The sequence below is a fragment of the Nyctibius grandis genome, chromosome 2 (genome assembly GCF_013368605.1).
Source record: "Nyctibius grandis isolate bNycGra1 chromosome 2, bNycGra1.pri, whole genome shotgun sequence".
NCBI lineage: Eukaryota > Metazoa > Chordata > Aves > Nyctibiiformes > Nyctibiidae > Nyctibius > Nyctibius grandis.
In genome coordinates this window covers 50,162,401-50,186,362 of record NC_090659.1, presented here as the reverse complement: position 1 = coordinate 50,186,362, position 23,962 = coordinate 50,162,401, and the positions used below count along the sequence as shown (strand labels likewise).

Here is a 23,962-nt window from a genome sequence, read left to right as displayed (position 1 = left end):
CAGACTGCGGCTTGAGGCCAATGCCATCAGGATGCTCTGAAGCCACAATACATGAAGATAGGCTAGTGGTAGAGCAACACAAAGCACAAGTCTAAATTAACGGAGCTAAGGCTCAGATATTTTCTTGCTTCTGATCACAATGCCCCATATTTTGCCAAGACTTAATTTCAGGCAGTTAACCTTCATTAAATAACTCATCTGTTTCACACCATGGATATCTGACCCTGGATATTGCATGCTTTCAGAGGAAACGGAATGGAAAGAAGTGTGCCACACATGAGCCACTGGTGAAATCCCTGCTAAGCAAATACTATCAAGTGAAACGCAATCTGCTTGTGGACATTTACATTTTGCCCAAGAGGAAGCTAACTTATTCAAATACACTATTTCATGACAGATAATCCTCACCTGAATGACTCCAAATGCTTTTAAAGTGTGACAGAAAGACTTCTATACATTATTACGATCACAAGAGTTCTGATCTCCATCGCTCTTTTATTACATTGCTTGTGGGGATGGTTCTTGAGATAAAGGAAACAAAAATATCTTGCATCATTTTTTGACAACTAACTACTTGTGGAAAGAATCCTAAACCAGCAGTGTTCCACACTGGGTCAACAGCACGCAAGATAAAAGCCTCCTTTTGCTAAAAACAGTTAATTAGAGACAGTATTTCCTGAATATCCTAAACTTCTCTAAAGTTTCATAATAGGCTGAGTCTGCTTTTATTTTGTCTAGAAAGACTCATCCAATTATAGCCCATACATGATATGCAATAGGAGTTAGAGGTGAGGGGCCAAGACCCAACTCAGGTAAAAAGTTCAACTTGATAAAAAACGAAAGTAGGTAAAATAATGATACTTGACATAAAATCCACCTGCACCACTTTTCAGATCTCATTCATTTTTATACTAGGGGCTCTTTATCTTGCACTACCTACGTGCAGCAATCTTGAGTATTATTTATGCTTCAAAATACAAGAAACTTCTGATGATGGAAATGGAGCTTCCACTGGCAAAGACTTGTTTTGCCGGTGCAGTTTAAACCACTGCAGCAAATGGAGTAACCTGTCCAAAGAAAGCAACTTTTTGATACTACTGAGTCTTCCATTAAGATTTTTGCTAGTGTAGTTAAAGTAAGGGAAGGATTTTTCAGCACTCCTAACCATAAAAGATATGACAGAAAACAAAGAAAACACAGGTCAAGCCTAAAAGAGGTAGAAAGCAGGATAATGTAAGGTCGCTTTGTACCTCTGGTTTGAAATATAACACATTGCAGTGCTGATCCCTGCTTGAAGAAATCACTGAAGGTACCCATAGTCATGGTCTTCACCATGGCTGACTCCATGCAACCATGGCTGCTTATGGCTTTTTCTTTATTGACTACTGACACATCAAGAGACAACATAAGCACCCACATTCAATCTTACCGCCTGTATTTTGGACAAAATTTTCAGGTTTACAACTAATGTGTGCCTTTCTGCTTCCTATAGCCAGTGGGCTTTCCAGATATGGTGACTCCATAGAAACAGATAAAACCTGACTGAAGGCGCTTCTGGCAAAATTAAGAAACATCGAGTGTGTCATTTGTTTTCTACGGGCATCTTTCAGAGTTACAGGGAAGGTTACATAATACACTACCCAATGTTTGTAATAACCTTGTACCAGGAAACAAATATCAACAATACATAACAACAGTGATGAAATTTTCATCGTGGAAGTACAGACCTGAGACCGTAAAGCACCGTTCCGTCCGGGTGAAGGCGAATCATTCGATTCTTCACGGTAACGCCATGCACAAATGATTTCTTGTCATTTAAAAAGTAAGTGTCAGGCACCCAGAGTTGATCTGCCACTCGGTTATCAAGTGTGAGGTTGAGAGGTATGCCAGCGTAAGCCAGCCTCTTATCTCTCCAGTACTGTTGAAAATACATAGTCAAAGTGTAATCCTGGCAAGGGAAAAAAGAGAAGCACAACAGTCAATCATCCTTAGTGTAACTAGAAGAATAATTTTTCATCCCTGACACTAGCTTATTTTACTGTTGGTTTAATTTAAATTTAAATATTTTATTTGAAAAAAATGCTTAATAAAACCATTAAATTCTCCTATCACCTATTAAATAATTCTGATAATTTAAGTATCAATCTAGTCTAAGGGAGCATTTCAAATCTTAAGAAATTCAGCTAGTATTTGTATCTTTTGTCCTTCTCCTTTTCTTTCATGTAGCTCCCCTGACAACTACTTGAAATTATGATGTTTGTGGAATGATAAACAAGATAATAGGTAAATACCACCATCTTCCCCATTTTTAAAAGTGATAGATGAATGGAAAAGCATACAGAGTATTTTGAAGCAGTATGCAAATTTCTGTCTGAAAAATAAGCTGCAAAGATGTTGTTTATACATGTGCCTTTGTGTGAGACTGCATCTTGTGGTGTCATAAAGATTTTCTTGTCAACAGGCTACATCGGTACATAGAAGAACAGTAAATTGTGGTAAAGTCCCACTAAAGTCAATGTTTGGCTTTCATAACTTTGTCAGTTAAGGTTCACGGTGTCTGCTATTAACTGTGATCACTAACATAAAAGTCTAAACAGGGATACAGAAGCCTGAAATATCCATTTTAAAATTCTTTATTTCATTTCAGAATTTGCTAACCTAACTTGGTCATGTTATAATAACGCTATATTGAACCACTTTGAAAGTCTTAGACAATAGGCCTCATTCATTACCGTAATGGTATTATAAAAAATTTAAAAAAAAATGTCTGGGAAGATTTTAACTTTAAGTACCAGCAAAATTGAAAAAAGAACCACATGAAATAATAGAAAAATTTCCTGTTAGAAAAGAAAAACCTTTGTCTTTTCTTTCTTCCATAACTTTCAAAGTGCAGAAGGACTTTTTCATTTTTAGAAAGCCTATTTTTATGCTTGAAATGATAAAAGGCAAACACCTGAAAATAATACTTTCTTATATATAGAAATGAATGTTTACAATTAAAGAAAACGTTGGGTTTAGGTATGATAATACTGCCATATTTAACAAAGAAAAAAATGAGACCATAAGTACAGGCCATTGAAACTCTGATTTTCAAATTACAGAAGTGCTTTAAATGATAAAACTCTTCATGAAGCTCATCACAAAACACTGAGAAATTTATGTGATCTCTAAGCACATTTAAATATTTAGCAGCAGGTGTGCAAGCCACAGGATACCTGCATTTGCATCTGTTTCTACAAGCTGGTGATGCAAAATCCCTCAGGCTTGCTGCTTGTTTGGGAAAAGGATGCTCAGGCTTTCTAAGTACTGCTGTTGGGAATGGTCCATTCTTGTAATGGGTTTCATGTGGAGACAACCCAATTTCAGGCACTGATCCTGCCCTGTTTTCCTCAAGCCCTACAGCCTTTCCTTGACATTAAATGAAACTTGAGCATGCCTTTCTCACTCAGAGCCTTTGCATTTTTTATTCAGTGATTCATTCTCTTTAATGAAGGAACTGCTATAGCTTTAAGAAATCAAATTTAATTGCTTAGAAAAATAAATCATTATAGATATCAAAGACAAGATGTTCCTGTTTTAGGAAACTAACAGCAGACCTTTGAAAACAAAAGGGCCCAGTGATGGGAGAAAGGAGCCCATGTGGAACTGCCTGGAAGGAGGAAGCTCATTCCTCAAAACTCAGATCTGACATGACTGCTCAGGAGAACGTGCTCCAACCTTTCTGTCAGAAGCTTCCTTCAGTGGGACTAATGGTCCCTGCTCATCAGTGAACGACGTACATGCTACACTGGGTGCACTTGCCTCGCTCCCATTAGCATGTCAGGAAGCCACATCTCCCCTTGTGTCCTCTGCAACCAATTTTCTGACATTGATGCATTAGAACAAATATCCTCTACCAGCTCTGTTTTGCCTTAATTAAAGCTTGTTTCTGTTAACATTCAAAATTTGCTGTGTGCTTCGTTTCTATAATGGTTTGCACATCAATGTCAAGAAATCAGGGATTATAAGAGCCATGGACACATGAGCACTACACCAAAAGCTCACTATGTGTAAATGCATAGCGTGTGCACAAAATAATGCTGAACAGAAACAAAGAAATGGGGTGGCACTGCACAGCATTGAAAGAAGTGAACTGGCTAGCACCAATATCTAAGAGAAGCAGTACATTTGAACAGAAGAGAGCTTTAGGCTAGCCTCCTTCTTCCTTTGGCTTGAGATACAATACATGTTAACAGCTAACGGAGTAATTAACTAGCTAAGTAAAGCATATGTAACAATACAAGCAGTACTAGTCCGTCATTTTATTTTTAAATAATAAAATTTACTACGGCAGGGAACAACAGAGAAAAAAGTTTACAAACTACACACAGAGAGAGCAACATCCAGCAAACATCAAGAACTTTCAGTGTCTTGACTGAAAGACAAACTTCCAAAATACATCCTCTAAGATACAAATTTCTTTAGTGCTTTCTCAATTCACCTTCACTTCTTATTTCATCTTAACTTTTAACAAAAAACCCCTATCTATACATCCACTAATGTATATGACTATATTTGCATGTATTGAAAGCAATGATAACCTGAAAAGTTATTTTTTTAAAAAGTACATGACTGCACGCAAAATATCAGTTTATTCACAGTTCTTCACTTGATATCTACTACGGAAGATGCTCAAGCAGCATCTTCTGCAATGGCAATATACTACCCAGATGCACTGACACATCTGCCTAAGCCCACTCTCTGCACTTTGAACAACAGACATGGCAGAAATAGTGCCCAAGAAAGCATGTGTGCTACCACACACCTTGAAGGATCGCTGTACATTTGTGCTCTGACAGCCTCACCTGCTCTGAAGATGATGGGACAGAAAGGATTAATATGAATCATGCTTGTTCACCATCACACTTTTTCCAATCACCTCAAACCAAAAAGCAGCAGCAAACTTGCATTAGAACTGCACTGACACTGCTTGGTTGTGCAAGGAGCAGGAAAGGCCAGTTCCTTAGGGCGGCTCTACCAAAGTCACCACCAGCAGAAACTAGCCTTATTAAAACCCAAAAGGATGTCAGCTCTCACTCTTCAATTAACTAATTTGCTAGGCTTTGTACCCATAAAGGAAGTTTTCCCGTTTTCTGTACTCCAGAGGAAAATGCAAAAATGGTTTGAGTGTGGACTGGAAAAAACGTTCTAGGTATTTGTTAGGTAAAATGAGAAAATGGACCTTTACCCCTAGGTAAGTAGCCTACAAAGTTTATTAAGGGCCACCTTCCTCCATGGGAGCTTATGATGACTAGCTCTGATATAGAGGTCAAGAGGGTAGATGTCTAATGCTAGAAGAGATTAATCCCACTACAGCTACTGTATTAGGGTGCTATTATATGTCAAAGACATCACTGAGCTGCCAGCTTTAGGAAATTCTAACTACTGCACAAAGCAGCGGACAATTTTCTCAGCAGCAAAGACCTCCATAAATCATATTTTTTTCCCCCATACAATACCATGTGTGAGGGACCACAAAATGGCAGATAAATGTCTCAAAGTTTGCCAGCAACAAGCTCTGTTGCTGAGGCCCGTGGGCATGCATCCATTGGAGGAGACCAGCAACAAGGCAGCATGGAGACACCTGCCCACTGGATGAAGCAAGTGCACATGCCCGCCCTCTCTCCATAAAAAGGACCCCATGGACCAGCTGCTGGGTCCTTACTTCCTCCCTGCTTCCGCCCTGCTTGCTGCTGCTGCCTCCCTCCCCCTCCAGGCAGCGCCTACTTCTGCTTCTTCTTCGTCTGTGCACCCCCTACTGAGGAACGAGGACCGACTGGGTCTGTGGCGGTGACTAACTCTGCTGCTCTCTCTGCTCTCGTGCTTAGTTTTCTCCTCTCACTTCCTACCTTTCCTATCACTTCGTTTTCTCTCTGCCCTCTCGTTCAATAAAGCAGTCTGAGTGGCAGCATCTGACCTCATTTGTGTCTTAATGTCGCTCTCTGGGATCGTAAAGAACCTTCTCAGAGCCCAGAATCTAACTTGGGCCCTGACATGTGGTCATGGCCACATTCAAAGTCCCCCTTTCCAGTTCCTCACAGTAATAGATGCTTCAGGTCGAGTATGGTAACAATACCCTCAAAGCCCTGACAGAAGGACAAACATGGTGCTCCTGAAATACAGGAGAAACATCCTCAAAACAGGAAAATCTGAACTTCACAGGCCACATGAGCTTTCTTTTGTGTGTTCAAAGACAGTGGAACATCCTACAAGGATAAAGAATGATGACGAGCATCCTTGGCTTTCTAACACTGCAATGACACCACTAATGTAAGGAAAGGCACAGGGAAAGGTGTGCTGGTGTTTTTTCAACATAGTTTTCCCTGGGGGGTGGGGAGGGAAGAAAAAAACTCAAATAGTGGATAATACTTGGGAAGGAATTTAGATACAATGGTAAAGAGGCTGATATACAACTTAAACAGAGTATAATATACCTGTGGTCTTCGTGTGTATTATCTGTGATTTCAAAACATCTTAATCAAGAACTACAGAGACTCACAAATATTGTATGTACTAACCATGTACAAAGAAATTTTTAAGTGTTTTCTGCATATTTGTCTCTCCACAGACTGAACATACCATGTAGGAAGCACAACTACGATATAACTACAAAGCCACTTCAGACAGGCAGAATATATTACAGTATGCTACTGTACAGTACCTAATGCACTGAGTATAGGACTAATGAACAATAAATACTAATGTGCTGTAACACTAAAAGCAAAAAATAATTTGTTTTCTATTAGAGGGTTTGTTATCTTTAGCTTTTCTCTCCTGCACTCAATAAATGGGAAAGAAAAATTTAAAAACATAGTTTGCTCATCAAAAGAAAATTAACAACATTATAGCTGCAATAATGCTCTAAAATTGATTATCACTGTTTACAGTCTTACTGTGTTATGTATCAAGGATGTTAGTTTTCCATTAGCTGTAAAAATGTTGTGTTTCTTCAAAATGACTGCTAGAGAGAACACTACAATTAATAATTATGATGGAATACTGTTAATATGGCAGTTAAGCAAAAGAAACTATTCATACAAAATAAACAAATATATTGGAAATTACTGGAAATATTGAAAAAATTTATGCAAAAAAGAACTGCTTGGGAAGATAGCCTTGTATTCACTTGAAATGCAGATTCCTGTTTTAGATTTGCATTTGGATGTAAATTCACATCCTTGTTTTCCCAGCCAACAGACAAATGTGATTATTACCATCAGCTTTTGGATTATTTATTTTTGATGAGTTAATAAAGTAAATACACATTCAGTGGATAAAAAGATGTACTGAAAATCCATGCCATAGTCTCTTGTGTAACTTCAAGGTCCCTTCCCTCACCTTCCACACAATTGCAAAACAGGGCTGACAGCGGTGGCAGCAGCGACAGCGACTTGAGGTTAGTGCGGGGGCGAGAGCAACATCGGGCTGTAACCGGGCAGTTTTCATACTCTTGGCCCCCCCGGAGCAGCAGTCCCGAGCTGCTTCCCCCCCACCCCGGACCCAGAGGTTCCCGGCAACGAATCAGGAAAGGAAGGGGCATAGCCAGAGGCACCGCGGGCGACTTAAATGCACCACCCCCTGTTGATTGGGGGTGGTGATTGATTGGGTGATAAAAAGCCTCCTGGAGGGCAGGGACTAGTCCCTGGCCAGAGGGGAGAGGGAGACTCAGCAGTGACTGGGTGTGTCCCAGGGCGGGAGAGGCCACAGCCGTTTGCAGCTCGTTGGGGAGGGCGCTGACTCCCTCCCAGTGCACAAGGCGAGGAAGGTGCCAAGGAGCTGTGAACCAGGGGTGTCACCAACAGGTATTTCCCAGCTCAGTGAAAGAACAATGGTAACTACCCGGCGGAAGAAGACCAAAATGGATGTGGGAACCCAGACAGAGCTCCCACGGAAGGAGGCGATGGTGCAGGTTGCAGGCTGCAGGGAATGCTACAGCGACTCTGTGGTGTCAGGGGGCTGTGTGCGCTGTGAGCAGGTAGATGATCTGCTCGGCCGAGCGGCACAGCTGCAAAGCCAGGTTGAAAGGCTTCAAGCCGAAGCAGAAAGGCTTAGGAGCATTTGGGAGGCTGAAATGGAGATAGACTGGTGGAGCCAGGCTCTGCCTTCCCTGCAACAAAAATGGGAGCACCTGCCGGAGAGCTCCCAGGATCGAGGGACCCCTGTACTCTGCCCCTCTCAGGTGGAAAACAATAACTTAGAGGAGAGGAGTGAGTGGAGGCAAGTCTATGGCCGTGGCAAAAGGCGAGTGCCCTCCTTGCCTACTTTGCCTCCACAGGTGCCTCTGAGCAATAGATATGAAGCCCTAGTGGAATACAACCGGTCCAATGGGGATGTGGTGGAGAGGCAACCTATATCAGAGGTCCCAGCACAGTCAGAAAAACCTGACAGGCATATAGCTACCTCCTCCACAAGGAAGAAGAGAAGAGTTTTAGTGGTTGGAGACTCCTTCCTAAAGGGATCTGAGGGCCCAATATGCAGAGCTGACCCCCATCACAGGGAGGTCTGCAGCCTGCCTGGAGCCCGAATCAGGGATATCACCAGGCAACTCCCCAACCTGGTGAAGGCCACAGACTACTACCCCCTGCTGATCTTCCAGACAGGTGGGGAAGAAGCTGCATCCCGTAGTCTGAGGGGGATGAAGAAAGACTACAAGGCCCTAGGACCGTTGGTGAAAGAGTCTGGGGCACAAGTTGTTTTCTCCTCCCTCCTTCCATTTTCAGGTGATGACGTGGGATGGAATAGTAGGATTCTCTCTATTAATGCCTGGCTACGAGACTGGTGCTACAGGCAGGGCTTTGGGTTCTTTGATAATGGCTGGTTTTATAAGACACCAGGCGTGACCGTAATACATGGGAAAGGTTTATGTCGTAGGGGCAAAAGTGTTCTGGGACAGGAATTAGCAGGGCTCATTCGGAGAGCTTTAAACTAGATTTGAAGGGGGATGGGGTAGTAGCTGGGCTTGCACCACTGGGGCAACGCTCTAGTGTTGAGGTAGACCAGGAGGCCTCCCATCCCCCTGGGATGAAATCAGTGTGCTCAGCTCGCTCCCTGAAATGCCTGTACACCAATGCGTGCAGCATGGGGAATAAACAGGAGGAGTTGGAAATCCGTGTTCGGTCGGGGGGCTATGATTTAGTGGCAATTACAGAGACTTGGTGGGACGCCTCGCATGACTGGAATGTGGTCATAGATGGCTATGTCCTGTTCAGGAAAGACAGGCCACTAAGGAGAGGTGGTGGAGTTGCTCTTTATGTGAGTGAGCAGCTAGAATGTATTGAGCGCTGTCCAGGGGCAGATCAGGAACGAGCTGAGAGTTTGTGGGTGCGAATTAAGGGGCAGGCTGGCAGGGGTGATACTGTTGTGGGTGTCTATTACAGGCCACCGGATCAGGATGAGGAGGGTGATGAGGCCTTCTACAGGCAGCTGAGAGCAGTCTCTCAATTACAGGGCCTGGTTGTTGTGGGGGATTTCAACTACCCTGATATTTGCTGGGAGGCCTACTCAGCCAGCCATCCTCAGTCCAGGAGGTTCTTCCAGTGCATTGATGATAACTTTCTGATGCAAATGGTGGATGAGCCAACTAGGAGAGGAGCGCTGCTGGATCTTATCCTCACTAACAAGGAGGGTATGGTTGAAGAGGTGAAGGTTGAGGGCAGCCTTGGTTGTAGCGACCATGAGATGGTAGAGTTGAGGATCTCATGTGACAGGAACAGAATAGCTAGCAGAATCACAACCCTGGACTTCAGGAGGGCCAACTTTGGCCTTTTCAAGCAATTGCTAGGGGATATCCCATGGGACAGGGTACTAGAAGGTAAGGGGGCCCAAGATAGTTGGTTAGCATTCAAGGACTGCTTCTTCCGAGCTCAAGATCAGAGCATCCCAGCAGGTAGGAAGTCAAGGAAGGGTACCAGGAGACCTGCATGGTTAAGCAGGGAACTGCTGGGCAAGCTCAAGTGGAAGAAGAGGGTGTAGAGATCATGGAAGGAGGGGCTGGCCACTTGGGAGGAATATAAGTCTGTTGTCAGAGGATGTAGGGAGGCAACTAGGAAAGCTAAGGCCTCCTTGGAATTAAACCTTGCAAGAGAGGTCAAGGACAACAGAAAGGGCTTCTTCAAATACATTGCAGGTAAAACCAACACTAGAGGCAATGTAGGCCCACTGATGAATGAGGTGGGGGCCCTGGAGACAGAGGATAAAAAGAAGGCGGAGTTACTGAATGCCTTCTTTGCCTCTGTCTATACTGCTGGAGGCTGTCCTGAGGAGCCCCGGACGCCTGAGGCCCCAGAAGAAGTCAGGATAGAGGAGGAATCTGTCTTGGTAGATGAGGGCTGGGTCAGGGACCAATTAAGCAATCTGGACGTCCATAAATCCATGGGCCCTGATGGGATGCACCCGCGGGTGCTGAGGGAGCTGGCGGAAGTCATTGCTAGGCCACTCTCCATCATCTTTACTAAGTCGTGGGCAACGGGAGAGGTGCCTGAGGACTGGAGGAAAGTGAATGTCACTCCAGTCTTCAAAAAGGGCAAGAAGGAGGACCCGGGTAACTATAGACCGGTCAGCCTCACCTCCATCCCCGGAAAGGTGATGGAGCAACTTGTCCTTGGTGCTGTCTCTAGGCACATCAAGGATAGGGGGATCATTAGGGGCACTCAGCATGGCTTCACCAAGGGGAAGTCATGCTCAACCAACTTGATAGCCCTTTATGAGCATGTAACCCGGTGGACAGATGATGGTAAAGCTGTGGATGTGGTCTATCTCGATTTCAGTAAAGCATTTGGCACGGTCTCCCACAGCATCCTCGCAGCTAAACTGAGGAAGTGTGGTCTGGATGATCGGGTAGTAAGGTGGATTGTGAACTGGCTGAAGGAAAGAAGCCAGAGAGTGGTGGTCAATGGGACAGAGTCCAGTTGGAGGCCTGTGTCTAGCGGAGTCCCTCAAGGGTCGGTACTGGGACCAGTACTATTCAATATATTCATTAATGACTTGGATGAGGGAATAGAGTGCACTGTCAGCAAGTTCGCTGATGACACAAAACTGGGAGGAGTGGCTGACACACCGGAAGGCTGCGCAGCCATTCAGAGAGACCTGGACAGGCTGGAGAGTTGGGCGGGGAGAAATTTAATGAAATATAACAAGGGCAAGTGTAGAGTCCGGCATCTGGGCAAGAACAACCCCATGTACCAGTACAAGTTGGGGGCAGACCTGTTGGAGACCAGCGTAGGGGAAAGGGACCTGGGGGTCCTAGTGAACAGCAGGATGACCATGAGCCAGCAGTGTGCCCTTGTGGCCAAGAAGGCCAATGGCATCCTGGAGTGTATTAGAAGGGGTGTGGTTAGCAGGTCGAGAGAGGTTCTCCTCCCCCTCTACTCTGCCCTGGTGAGGCCGCATCTGGAATATTGTGTCCAGTTCTGGGCGCCTCAGTTCAAGAAGGACAGGGAACTGCTAGAGAGAGTCCAGCGCAGAGCCACGAAGATGATTAAGGGAGTGGAACATCTCCCTTATGAGGAGAGGCTGAGGGAGCTGGGTCTCTTTAGCTTGGAGAAGAGGAGACTGAGGGGTGACCTCATTAATGTTTATAAATATGTAAAGGGCAAGTGTCAAGAGGATGGAGCCAGGCTCTTCTCAGTGACATCCCTTGACAGGACAAGGGGCAACGGGTGCAAGCTGGAACACAGGAGGTTCCACTTAAATTTGAGGAAAAACTTCTTTACGGTGAGGGTGACCGAACACTGGAACAGGCTGCCCAGAGAGGTTGTGGAGTCTCCTTCTCTGGAGACATTCAAAACCCGCCCGGATGCGTTCCTGTGTGATATGGTCTAGGCAATCCTGCCCCGGCAGGGGGATTGGACTAGATGATCTTTCGAGGTCCCTTCCAATCCCTAACATTCTGTGATTCTGTGTGATTCTGTGATTCTGTGATTCTGTGAAAAATTAGACATGGCTGCTGTAGTATAAGGAGCTATTTCTGAGGCACTGATGATTGATTTGCATTCTTCCCAATAAGACCAAAGTGAGTTGCAAAGCCAGACTCATGAATCCTATGCTGTGACAAAATAGCTGTAAATCTGTCCCTCTACCATCCACAGAAGAGACCTGGGAAATAGATTCATGCATGCATTAACTGACACGCCAAAAGATGAATTTAATAAAGATGTATCCAGAAAGGCTAACCTTAGAAGTCAGAATTTATCAGCAATACTAATCGGTTGTGTGAGATGATCACTTAAATATTTTTTGCATCATTCAAAATTTTCTAAAAGCTTCAGCAGCTTTCATATTAAAGAAAAATTTTATTCAAGAAAAAATTTACATTGTATTTTACCTGTTGACATTTTGACTTGCCCAATGTCTAAACCATACATTACTCATTTAATGGCCAGCAAATGGAGAAAGTCACCGAAATCTATTGTTCTGCAAAATCTTTTACAAGAAAACTGCCTGACCAGAACCTCTCTGGTGTTAGATGTAGTCCACGAGCAGCCTGAGTGAAGGAGACATGTGCACGCACACAGATGCACACACATCCACTCTACTCCACCAAAGCACCTTCCTCTAATGTTTCTTGGTCTACCTGTTGTTATAGTAAAGACTTATCTCACCTACAAGATCCTGACCCAGGCTTCTCTCTGACATCACTCAAAAACCCTACAATAATGTCAGGTTGAAAACATGACACGTATTTTCCCAAGCACGTGGCTAAAATACTCTTCTGTTAAGAAAAGGCAATGCTAAAGCAGCTCTCAATTACACTGCTTTCAGGGTGATCCTCCATACATCCATGTTGTCTTGGTATCCTTTGTACCAAATTACCACGATTTTTTCCTCTTCTACTGAAACATACAAGGATTCTGTTATAAATAGATCTAAGGAATTATTTAGCCTCCAAGAACTCACTTGATGCTACAAAACAAAGTTTACCAAATAAATGTATGATTGCATGGGTGTTTCCTGCCCTCTCATACCCTTTGGCACAAAAGTTTCCATCTCCACCGCAACCACGGTGCCTCCTGCAAAGAACCTGTCCCCCACTGAGCATCTCTGGGTGCTTCGAGGAGGGTTGCCATATCAACCAGCACTTGTCTTTCTGCAGGCAAAGGGAGCACAGTTGACATAGCAACCGGCCAAAGCAGCTTCTCCCCAGCTTTTCGGGGACAAGCCATGGTCACTGCAACAGAAGAGAAGCTTCTCAACAGGAATAAAGGGAGCAGCCAGGCACCCTCAGTGGGTACCGCCCCATGGCACCTTCCTGCCATGGCCATGGGCGCTTACTCTTCAAAAGCTGGGCATTGGCTTTTCTCTCTCTGTGTTCCTCTGCCCACAACAAACTGATGAGGATGTCTTCCCGCTTTTGGGGTGTTCTCTCATCCAAACATCAGAGGACACCAGCTGACAAGGAAGCAAGTGCTTGGGCTGAGCTTTGGTAGGCAAATACGGAGAAAGAAAGAACAAAGTTCCTGCAAATAGTTCAGGGACATAAGTCAGGATAATAAGAAGTCAGTCTGGGCTATTTAATCCCTGACAGTTTTGGGTGGAGGGAGAATACTTAAGATATTCCTTCTCCAGTTCAGAGCATCACAGGTATTACAACATCATAGGCTTCTCAGCAATCAGGAGTTTCTATTCCCAAAGGACTGATCAAAGAAAAACTAATACACGCCTCTGCACATAAGGGTATCATACACTCTGATCTGGTGGCAGAAAGCTAGCTGAAAGAAGTATGGTCTTTCACTACACCCCTGAAGATCTGTCCAAAGATTGTGTGGCAAATTGCAATCACAATCCACTTGATGATGGACAGATAAAACATAAAATTCAGCATCTGATGGAGCCATCCTAAAAAAGAGGAATAGAAATAGAAATGTCAAATGTTTAGATGCTATAGGTGAAAAACTCTAAAAGAGATCAAGTCAGGAAAAAAAACCACCAAATATCCTTTAAAAGAAAAAAAAGACTTATAGAAAAGAAAAATAATGCTGGGCTCAGTGAGGCACTGAACTTGCTTCATAAAGCACAAATTTATTTATTTTAGAGGTGACAGGACCTCAAGAAAACAGGTACATCTAATTGCACTAATTGAAATCCTGCTAACAACCTACAGGGAAGGAAAAAATCAACCTTTATCAGCTGTCAGCTGATTCCCACGACTGAGGCAGCTGACCTTAGAGAGATGGGAACTGACAACTAATGGATTGTGCCTCCTACACAGTAGGATGTGCCACCAGTGAGTTGGAGAAACGAGCTAGTGCCCTAAAATCTTAAAACTATGGGATATTTTTTTTTTTCAGTTATCAGACATGAAGAGAGGCTAAAAGCTTGGGATCTACCAGGTACCCATTTTAGAGAATGAAGGACTTATCACACTTCTACTTTGTTCTTTCCATAAATACATCAACTTATATCTCTCTTTGACATTACTTGAAAAAAAACTGGAAGGAAAAAAAAAACCTCAAAGAAAGCCCTAAAAATTGATATTATTTGTCACATTTGTTCAGGTCTTCTTATTTCTTAGACTATTGCATGCATAATTCTTTTAGTGTCTTCTCTTATTTGCTATGATTGAACATGAAAACCATTCAAAACAATTTTCAGTAAACCCTTATTTCAGACTGAAAAGTCTACAGTCTTCTTCTCACCATAGAATTGTAAAAAGACCTTTCTAAAGGCACTCCAGAACTCTTATGGTATTTTTTTAATCACTCCAGAGTTAACAAATAAACCACAACTATATTTAGGAACAGAGAGCTACGGGAAACATGCACTTGAATGAAAATTGAAATACATATCTGTTCATGTCCACGCTTTTTCGTTAAAAAAAGGATTATTTACTCCACTGTGGCGAGAACTTTTTAAATTTTCTCACCTCGACACCTATTCATTTGCTGACTCTGGGAGCCAGCCAATCTCACTGTCACCAGAGCAGCAAGGCTGACACCCAAACTCCTACTTGCTGTCTGTGATTATCTGAACGACCAGATATTCTTACAGGAAATCCCACTGAAGACAAACACCATGAACAAAATGCCCTTTCAGAAAGAGTGAGAACACATTGGCCATCAAATATATTTAAAATGTGTAACTTGAAACATGATCTGTGTATTTTTCAATATCATGGCACACACCATTTGGGTGTGCCAGGCCTGGAGGGCACCCCTAGACGTCACTGGCCCTGCTGGATCCCAGGGCTCCCCCCACTCTGCCCAGGACCCAGGGCCCCATGTCAGCCCCCAGGGCTCCCCCTACCCTACCCATGGCCTTGGACCCCACGTAAGCCCCCTGGGGCCATCAGTCCCTGCCCCAGCAATCATAGAATCATAGAATCATTTTGGCTGGAAAGGACCTTTAAGATCATCGAGTCCAACCACTAACCTAGCACTGCCAAGTCCACCACTAAACCATGTCCCTAGGCAACACATCTACACATCTTTTAAATACCTCCAGGGATGGGGACTGTAACCACTTCCCTGGTCAGCCTGTTCCAATGCTTGACAACCCTTTTGGTGAAGAAATTTTTCCTAATATCCAATCTAAACCTCCCCTGGCGCAACCTGAAGCCGTTTCCTCTCGTCCTATCGCTTGTTTGGAGAAGAGACCGACACCACCCCACTACAACCTCCTTCAGGTAGTTGTAGAGAGCGATAAGGTCTCCCTTGAGCCTCCTTTTCTCCAGGCTAAACAACCCCAGTTCCCTCAGCCGCTCCTCATAAGACTTGTTCTCCAGACCCTTTACCAGCTTTGTTGCCATTCTTTGGGCTCTCTCCAGCACCTCAATGTCTTTTTCATAGCGAGGGGCCCAAAACTGAACACAGTACTCGAGATGCGGCCTCACCAGTACAGGGGGAATATCACAATACCACAGCAGGGCCAGTCTCCAGCTCCCCACAGCCCTGCCATGACCAGCCATGGGCCCCCTGAGCCAGGCCCACCCACAGGCTCACATCCCGGCCTGGCCTCAGCCCATCCCTGTCCCCAGGGAGGTGCCTGATGCCCGGGGCTGGGGCTGCCCCGGTGCCCCCTGGCTGCCCTGCTCCTGGCTGGGTATGGGATGGGCCCTGGCTGCCAGGCCCTGACCTGCTGCCCTCCATGGGAAGCCCCCGCCACTATGGGCACCATGACAGGGTGTCCACAGCAACTGTGGCTCTTTTTATGTAAATGGCAGTTCATTGGGACCAAGATATCATGTGTTCATTTTTGAGTTAACGAAATAAACTAGAAGAGATTTCTCTGCAATGGCCAAGAGTCAGAAAGGTGATCAGTGAACTGCCCTGCGCAGCCTATTCCCTTCCCTCCAGACACGTTACTGACACTGACAGCTTCCCTCACTTCACCCTTTCACTCTATCAGTAACGCTAAATCCAACTTTACATCTTGCAGTAACAAAACTGGGACACGTGCTAAGTCAAAAGGAAAAAAATGCATTTACTAAAAACTCCTTACTGTGAGTAGGATAAACTCATCCCATGACACGGCTATGCTCATAAAACTTCTAAATAAATAAGTTAAAAAAGCCAAACACTGCATCCAAGAGGAAATATTACAAACATACATAATATTCAACCCCCACACAACCCTCTTGCTGTACAGAGACTTGTGAAAGAAGTGGAAAAGAGCATGTCCCCTGCCAGTGCCCTTTAAAAAATTAGGCTGTGAGTGATTTTAAAGGGAAATGTCTTGCTGAGGAAGCATCTCCCCTCGTGTACGTGATCTGAATACCCTGCAAAGATCTGCTAATAGCTTTTGAAATCAGGGAATCAAAATGTGTCACTGCGTAAGAAAACTGAGGAGGGTTTCAAACTGCAATGCTGCCTGACTCCTGAAGCCGCAAACAGGACAGTCTAAACAACTGACATGAAATACATATTTAGTCACAAATCTTCAAAATTTCCAGTTTTAGTAGCTGGATTTTTTTAAGTGGAGTTCTCTGATGACAGCGGGCACTTCCAGGGGGTTATATTTACTTAGGATACTTAGAGCAAAACTGATCCTGTAGTGGAAAAAGTGTTGGTTACCTTCTGCTTTGTGCAAACCTCCTGAAGTTCAACAAGGCCAAGTGCAGGGTCCTGCACCTGTATGGAGGCAATCCCCAGTATCAATACAGGCTGGGGGATGAAGGGATTGAGAGCAGCCCTGCGGAGAAGGGCTTGGGGTACTGGTGGATGAAAAGGTGGACATGAACCATCAATGTGCACTTGCAGCCCAAAAACCCAACCATATCCTGGGCTGCATCAAAAGCAGCGTGGCCAGCAGGTCGAGGGAGGTGATTTTCCCCCTCTACTCTGCTCTTGTGAGACCCCACCTGGAGTACTGAGTCCAGCTCTGGGGCCCCCAACAGAAGGACATGGAGATGTTGGAACGAGTCCAGAGGAGGGCCATGAAGATGATCAGAGGGCTGAAGCACCTCTCCTATGAAGACAGGCTGAGAGAGTTGGGGTTGTTCAGCCTGGAGAAGAGAAGGCTCTGGAGAGACCTTATAGCAGCCTTCCAGTACCTGAAGGGGGCCTACAGGAAAGCGGGAGAGGGACTTTTTACAAGGGCATGTAGTGATAGGACAAGGGGGATCTGTTTTAAACTGAAAGAGGGTAGATTTAGATTACATATTAGGAAGAAATTCTTTACCGTGAGGGTGGTGAGACACTGGAACAGGTTGCCCAGAGAAGTTGTGGATGCCCCTTCCCTGGAAGTGTTTAAGGACAGATTGGATGGGGCTTTGAGCAACCTGGTCTAGTGGAAAGGTGTCCCTGCCTGTGGCAGAAGGGTTGGAACTAGATGACCTTTAAGGTCGCTTCCAACCCAGACCATTCTGTGATTCTATGGTTCTGATCTACATACAGTAACAATACTTTCCTCAAGGCTATTGTAGGTTATTTTCCAACATCAACACATATGTGCAATACAAGATACCTGCAAAGACGAAAAACTGTGAATGTATTCTGCTGTATGTTTGCTTCAAGTAATTGAATGTAGAAGGGGCTACTTGTGATTGCAACATTCCTCCTAGTGTGGTACCAACTGGAAGGGCAGAAGACAAATATTTTTATTTCCTTGGAAATTTGGTGAAAACACTGAGAACTTAAAACTCGTTTTATATACCTCCCTTACACAAAGTGTTTTTCCCTCACTAGACAGTTACTCTGCTGTATGTAATGCTTCTCCTGCAGCAAAATGACTTGTATACATCTGTGCCCGGTGGACACACTGATTTCAAAGGCACTCCTTGAATTCAGAAGTAAAGACTCAGACCAATTATTTAAAGAACCAGAGTCTTCTCTACCACAGGTACAGCCTATAACCACTGCTCAATTACTTACCTAATTCATATACTATTGTCGAACACCTCAGAAACAGCAAAGTACATTTAAGAAGCAAGAAATCATTTTCCCCACGAGGCCTTTAGGCAAACAAAATGTGTCTGAGTAAAGGAGCGTGAGCAAGGTACATTATATACCACTGCTTTTAGCCAGAGATTAGTATTCTGCAGAGCACCTCAGTTATGATAATCAGATGGCCTCCTCAAATACGAGAATTATATCCTTGATCATCTACCTCTGCTCTTGCTCCAGCCATGCTTCTTCATGCTGGTTGGAGATCAGTCCTTCAGACAATGGTGTAGGGATGAAGGGTTTAGATTCATCATGAACTGGACAAACTTTGTACAAAGTCTGTACAGCAAAAATAGGATTCAGGTAAAGCTGCTGGAACTAAAAACAAGTAAGGTTACCAGACAAGGGGATTGAATTAAAGACTATAGGAAAGCCAACAGGTACAGAAGAAAATCTGGCTTGAGGATGAATTGTAGAGGGGTGAAATTAAAAATGCTTTATACCCTTGAGAAAAAGATAAGACAGAAGCTGGTAAAGCTCATTTAGGACACAAGTTAAGCTCATTCTGCACCCAAAAATACCATTTAACAATAGCATAGAAAAATAAGCAACCAGATCAAAGGCACACATGCTACTATTGAAATGCTAGAGGTTTTTCAGTAAGATGAAGGAACTAGGATACCTAGTTTTAAGTGAGACTATTGACCTAACAAACAGGAGCATCAGAGACTCAATGGAAGGAAAGCAGTCAGTGGAAACCTGTAACATAAAACAAACTACATAGGCAAGGAAAAGAAGGATGTAGTGAACGTTAAAGCAAGCTTTGCATCAGATAGTTAATTGTACTGAATGTTACACATTATCTCTATGGATTAAGACATCAAGCCTACATAACTATTAGAAATAAGTTGTCACTGCCTAATCAGGATGACAATGGTGTCAGTGAGGTGCCAAGAGAGATTTAAGAGACAGCAAAAAAACAAATTAGTAATCAGAAACTTCAATCACCCCCACATAGACTGGGTAAATGTCAGGTTGGGGTGTGATGCAGAGACTAAATGACACCACAAATGACTGATTAATGGAGAAGCTTTTGGTGAAAGCTGAAACAAGGCAAGACATTCTTGACTTGGTTCTGAGCAACGTCCAAGTCATGGGTCAAAATGCTGTGACAGAACAACTGCTCCATAATCCTGATGGAATTAGGAAGTCATCCTTTAAAACTGAGAAAAGTCTATAATGACATAAAAATATTATTAAATTTCAAAAAGTAAACTGTATAAAAATGAGGCAGCTCATTTCCAAGTTGGAGAAAAGATTATTTATAGTCATCATAATATGAACTTCTGTATATCAAAAATAACTGTTGAGTAACAAACAAACAAAACTCAGAATGTTTAAAATTTCAGGTAAATAATTTTGTTAGCACTAAAAGGATATACTTCAAAAATAAGAAGTCACATCCAAAGGAGAAAAAAAAAGATAAGAAGATAAACAGAAAAGCAAGCCAAAAACACATAAGGAATAATTTGCTAAAGGCATAAATACTTGTTACAAATCAATCATCAAATGGTCTTAAAGAAAGCATCATAAAACAAGAAAGTAGTTCCTGTCATGGATTAATGACGAGGTAAAAGACAAGAAACGAACAACAGAGCCTAGCAGTCAGTTTTCACAACAGCGGGAGGAGACTTACAGGCCCGAATGGGTATCTGTGCAGGATTCCATTTTGGCCATTATCCTCAGGGTCCCCATCGACAGGGGATACACATTAAGGTGCTTATATTTGCTACACCATTCCTCTGAACAATAAAAATGAAAGATGTGTGAGGAAGTGCAGAAGGACAGCAGCATTCTGAATGCCTGAGTGATAAAACAGATAAAATTCAATGCTGATGCAAAGTAATGTATATGGAGAAAAAACAGTCCTAACTATGGACCAAGTGGTAGGTTCTGAGTTAACTATGACCACTAGGAAAAAAAATGTTGCGATATTAATCAGCAGTTTCATGAACAGATCTGTTCCATATTCCATAAAGTCAAAATAAGAAAACAGAATGTTAAAACTATTTGGAAAAGAAATAGAAAAAAAGGAAAAATTACAGCATTGCATCATTTTAGTCTACTTACATACTGAATACTGTGTACAGTTCTGGTCCCTGTCCCCAACAGGACAGAGCACAAGGTACCAGGAACTGCAGCAAGGGGAAGGAAAGGCACAGAACTCCTCCCATATAAAGACAGATTAAATACACAAGAACTTTTCTGCCTAGAAAAGAAGCAACTAAGAGGTATATTGCTGATACCTATCATAATGTTGTGGAAGAAGCCAACAGCTATTCACAGCTCCTCAACTGTAAGAAACAGCAGCAAAAGAAATTACTAGATGTTGGGCTCAAAACAAATGAAAGGATATTGTGCTTTCATGCATATGTGTATGGATGTGCATGTTTAAACTGGGCAGCTCTTACCCACTGCTTGACACCAAAAATATGCAGAGGTCCCAGGAAGTCCCTGAGCAGTTTCATAGTTTGATGCTGGGAGAATATCAAAGGAATATCACCATTTAGTCTCATCCTACTTTTACACTCTTGAGCCTTCACCATTGCCTGCAGTTGAAAACAGGACACAGAGAAAGACGGACTTCTGGTCTAACTTCATAATGCCATTCTCATGTCCTTATCTTCTTGGAGTGTGCTATTAAGTTGTTAGGACTCTGCTGCGTTGTTCATGAGTTGATGCACTTGCCCTGTGGTGTTAATAAGCATTGCTGTCGGGGCTGACAACGTATCGTTCCAGGGGAAAAGGAAGTAGAAGTTGTGATCTGGAACACTTAAACAATTTATTTTTGATTCAACTGCATGTGAAGATAATTTTGTACATGAGATTTTTGCAAATAGCACAAATATGCCAATGTAGAATATTTAACCGCCTGTCAAAGTTCAGAAATTATTGTAGAGTGTCTTCTTGAATGATGCTGAGTGATAGTTATGTTCACTTTAATTTGTCTAACATCTGGTCCTGATAAATGTAAGCAGATGCATCTAATTATTACCTTTTGATACTTTATGCATAGAATGAATAAGAATATGAAAAAATTAATTTTTGTGAAGGTAAAATGCCTTTGAAGCAAATGACATGGCAACGAATCAGATGATAGCTAAAATATCTATTTTATAGTTGGGAAGTTAGCAAATAAACACAAGATATGCATTATTCCAAGTGAAAATAATGTTTGAAGATGATAGATATATTTAGTGTATGTGAAATTTAAATTAGTTTGGAGCTTGAACTCAGAACTGTGTTCCTTCCAATTTATGTTGATTGACAGCGGTAATATTCTTGACCTTATTTTCCAACTGCAACACCATTCACATTTTATTTCAGTGTTTTTTATGTGCTGAAAGATTTTTAAATTGGTGAAAAACCCAATTAAAGTGGTGCATTTACCCTTTTAACACAACACAACAATTGCTTACATTTCTGGTCTATGTTAGGAGACAGAAGTTTAACTAGAAATCCCCTGTGGCACGATTCTCCCCTCAATTGTGTCTGTCTCCTCAAACTGGGACCTCCAGTCCCATAGCCCCTCATGCAGCTTCTCCACCGTTCTCACCTGTGTCTGTAGCCCCGGATTTTGGGTCACTTCTTGACAGCGCAGCTCTTGGACTTGCTGCTGTGCCCAGGGACAAATTGCTACTACCCAGCAGGCTACCACCACTCTAGCCTGCAGGCAGGCAATGCTGCTCACCTGATGTGCAGGGTCTTGCTGCTGCACAGAGGAGTAGCTGCTGGCTTGATGTCCATATTTCTGACAGACTGCTGTCTGCCCTGTCCCTGGTGAGGCTGCTGCTCCACACGGCAGCATGCTGGAGAGTCTCTGGACTCTTTGGGGTTAGAAAATATATTGCGGAAAGAGGGTGCGACAGGTTTGTAGGGTGATTTGATCAGGAAAAGCTGAACTCTGACAACTGTTGCAAGAACAACATAATCTCAATCAAATCAAGAAGTTGCACTACTTACTTACACCAAGTGCACAGTTGGTTAGGTTATCACCTCTCATACATAGAGCAGAAGATTGTGCCAGTAAAGAACAAAACACTTGACTTTAAAGTATCTATTCAATCCACAGATAAATTCTATTGGCAGTTTAAAATTTAAGAATTTTTTTTCACCATTAAATGATCTGATTTTATTCACAGTATGTAGACAAAATGGCTCTGCTCATAACCATATATCAAATTTTCTACATGGTACAAAACCTGTAAATAGTTGAAATTCTGCTAGATGAGAAAGATGTACCTGAAACCATATTGCATGCCACTGTAAATCTGTGGATAAGCTAAAAATAATTATTCATCCAGCTTAGTGTGCTATAGTGAATTTTGATTCTGTTCCTATTTATGCAAACAGATACTTTTTCTACACAGTGAGCTAGTTCCTGTGACGACTATAAGAAGTTTCTGTCTTTTTCTAATTAGAATGGCAATTATCAGCTACTAGCAGAAACAGAATTACCAAATCATTAATTATATAAAAAACCAACAAAAATTAGACTGTATCTCAAACTCAGAAACTAAATGTATGTGCAATTTGTCCTTCACAGTATATAACCTAGTTTTACATTCTCTCTTTCACGTTTGTCCAGGTTCATCCCAGAAAGAATTCTTTCCTACATGGCCAGCTTTTCTACATGGTCCCAAATCCAGCAGCTCGCCCTCTGAGTAGAAGCTGCTGGATGCTGACCACATTAAACTATCCGATGCTATACTGGGAAAAAAGCTCTTTGAAATCTGGTCGTAATGATGGAAATGGATGCATTTGAAAGACATGGATGATTGGTTATCTTTTACAACTAACTGTAACAAATGCATTTACACTAATAGAAGAATTTACTTTCTTTGAATCCATATCCTGTTCCCCAGTGGAGTGATTTACTTTATGCTTAGAAAAGGCCTTTGCTAGAACATTGATGTGCCTGTTATTATTAGAATAACATGACATGGTAGAAATATTCCAAATGGATTCATAAAGTGGGTCCCTGATAATATAATAACTAAATACAACTATAAAGGATTTATCTTTCCTACCAGATACACAGATTATACATGCATTTGTATGTGCAGGCATGCAGGCTTTAAATCTTGGTTCCATGCTAGTGTACATGACAGAAACATCCAGTGTCTTCATGTCACACTAACTCGTATTTCCAGTAACACAGCTACCCTACCTAGGCTTTAAAAAGCTACTGTTTTATAGTTAAAGTTACCATTTCAAAAAAGTAATTTGCTGATCATTCACAAGCCATCTGAAATATATGAAGAGTCACTGTGTGGAGCTATTGTTTCAAAACCTTTACCTGAGGCTATGAATTCTAGAAGGCTAATTTAATTAAAATTGATTTAAAACATATCAGTAGGTAATATTGCTTTTTTGGAGTACAAGAATTTATTTTACATACTTTGTCTTTTTAGGATTGCACGGTCTTCCTTTGCGGGAATATTCTTCAAATGACTACAAAATGTAACGTTATTTGAGTGTTGCCAGTAATGACATGCAAATTATATTGAAAACAGTAGGAAATACCCCCTGCCTTTCATAAGGCT

At 42.6% G+C, this 23,962-nt stretch overlaps 1 protein-coding gene across 2 annotated transcripts in view; it reads right to left on the bottom strand.

The window, feature by feature from the left end:
- Positions 1–23,962, bottom strand: part of GABRB3 (gamma-aminobutyric acid type A receptor subunit beta3) — a 119,787-nt gene that overhangs the window by 31,148 nt on the left and 64,677 nt on the right. For both annotated transcript variants that reach the window (XM_068424458.1, XM_068424466.1), the window contains one exon: positions 1,728–1,948. In XM_068424458.1, coding sequence (XP_068280559.1) covers positions 1,728–1,948 — 221 coding nt within the window. Of the gene's footprint in view, positions 1–1,727; positions 1,949–23,962 lie in introns of those variants that run through there.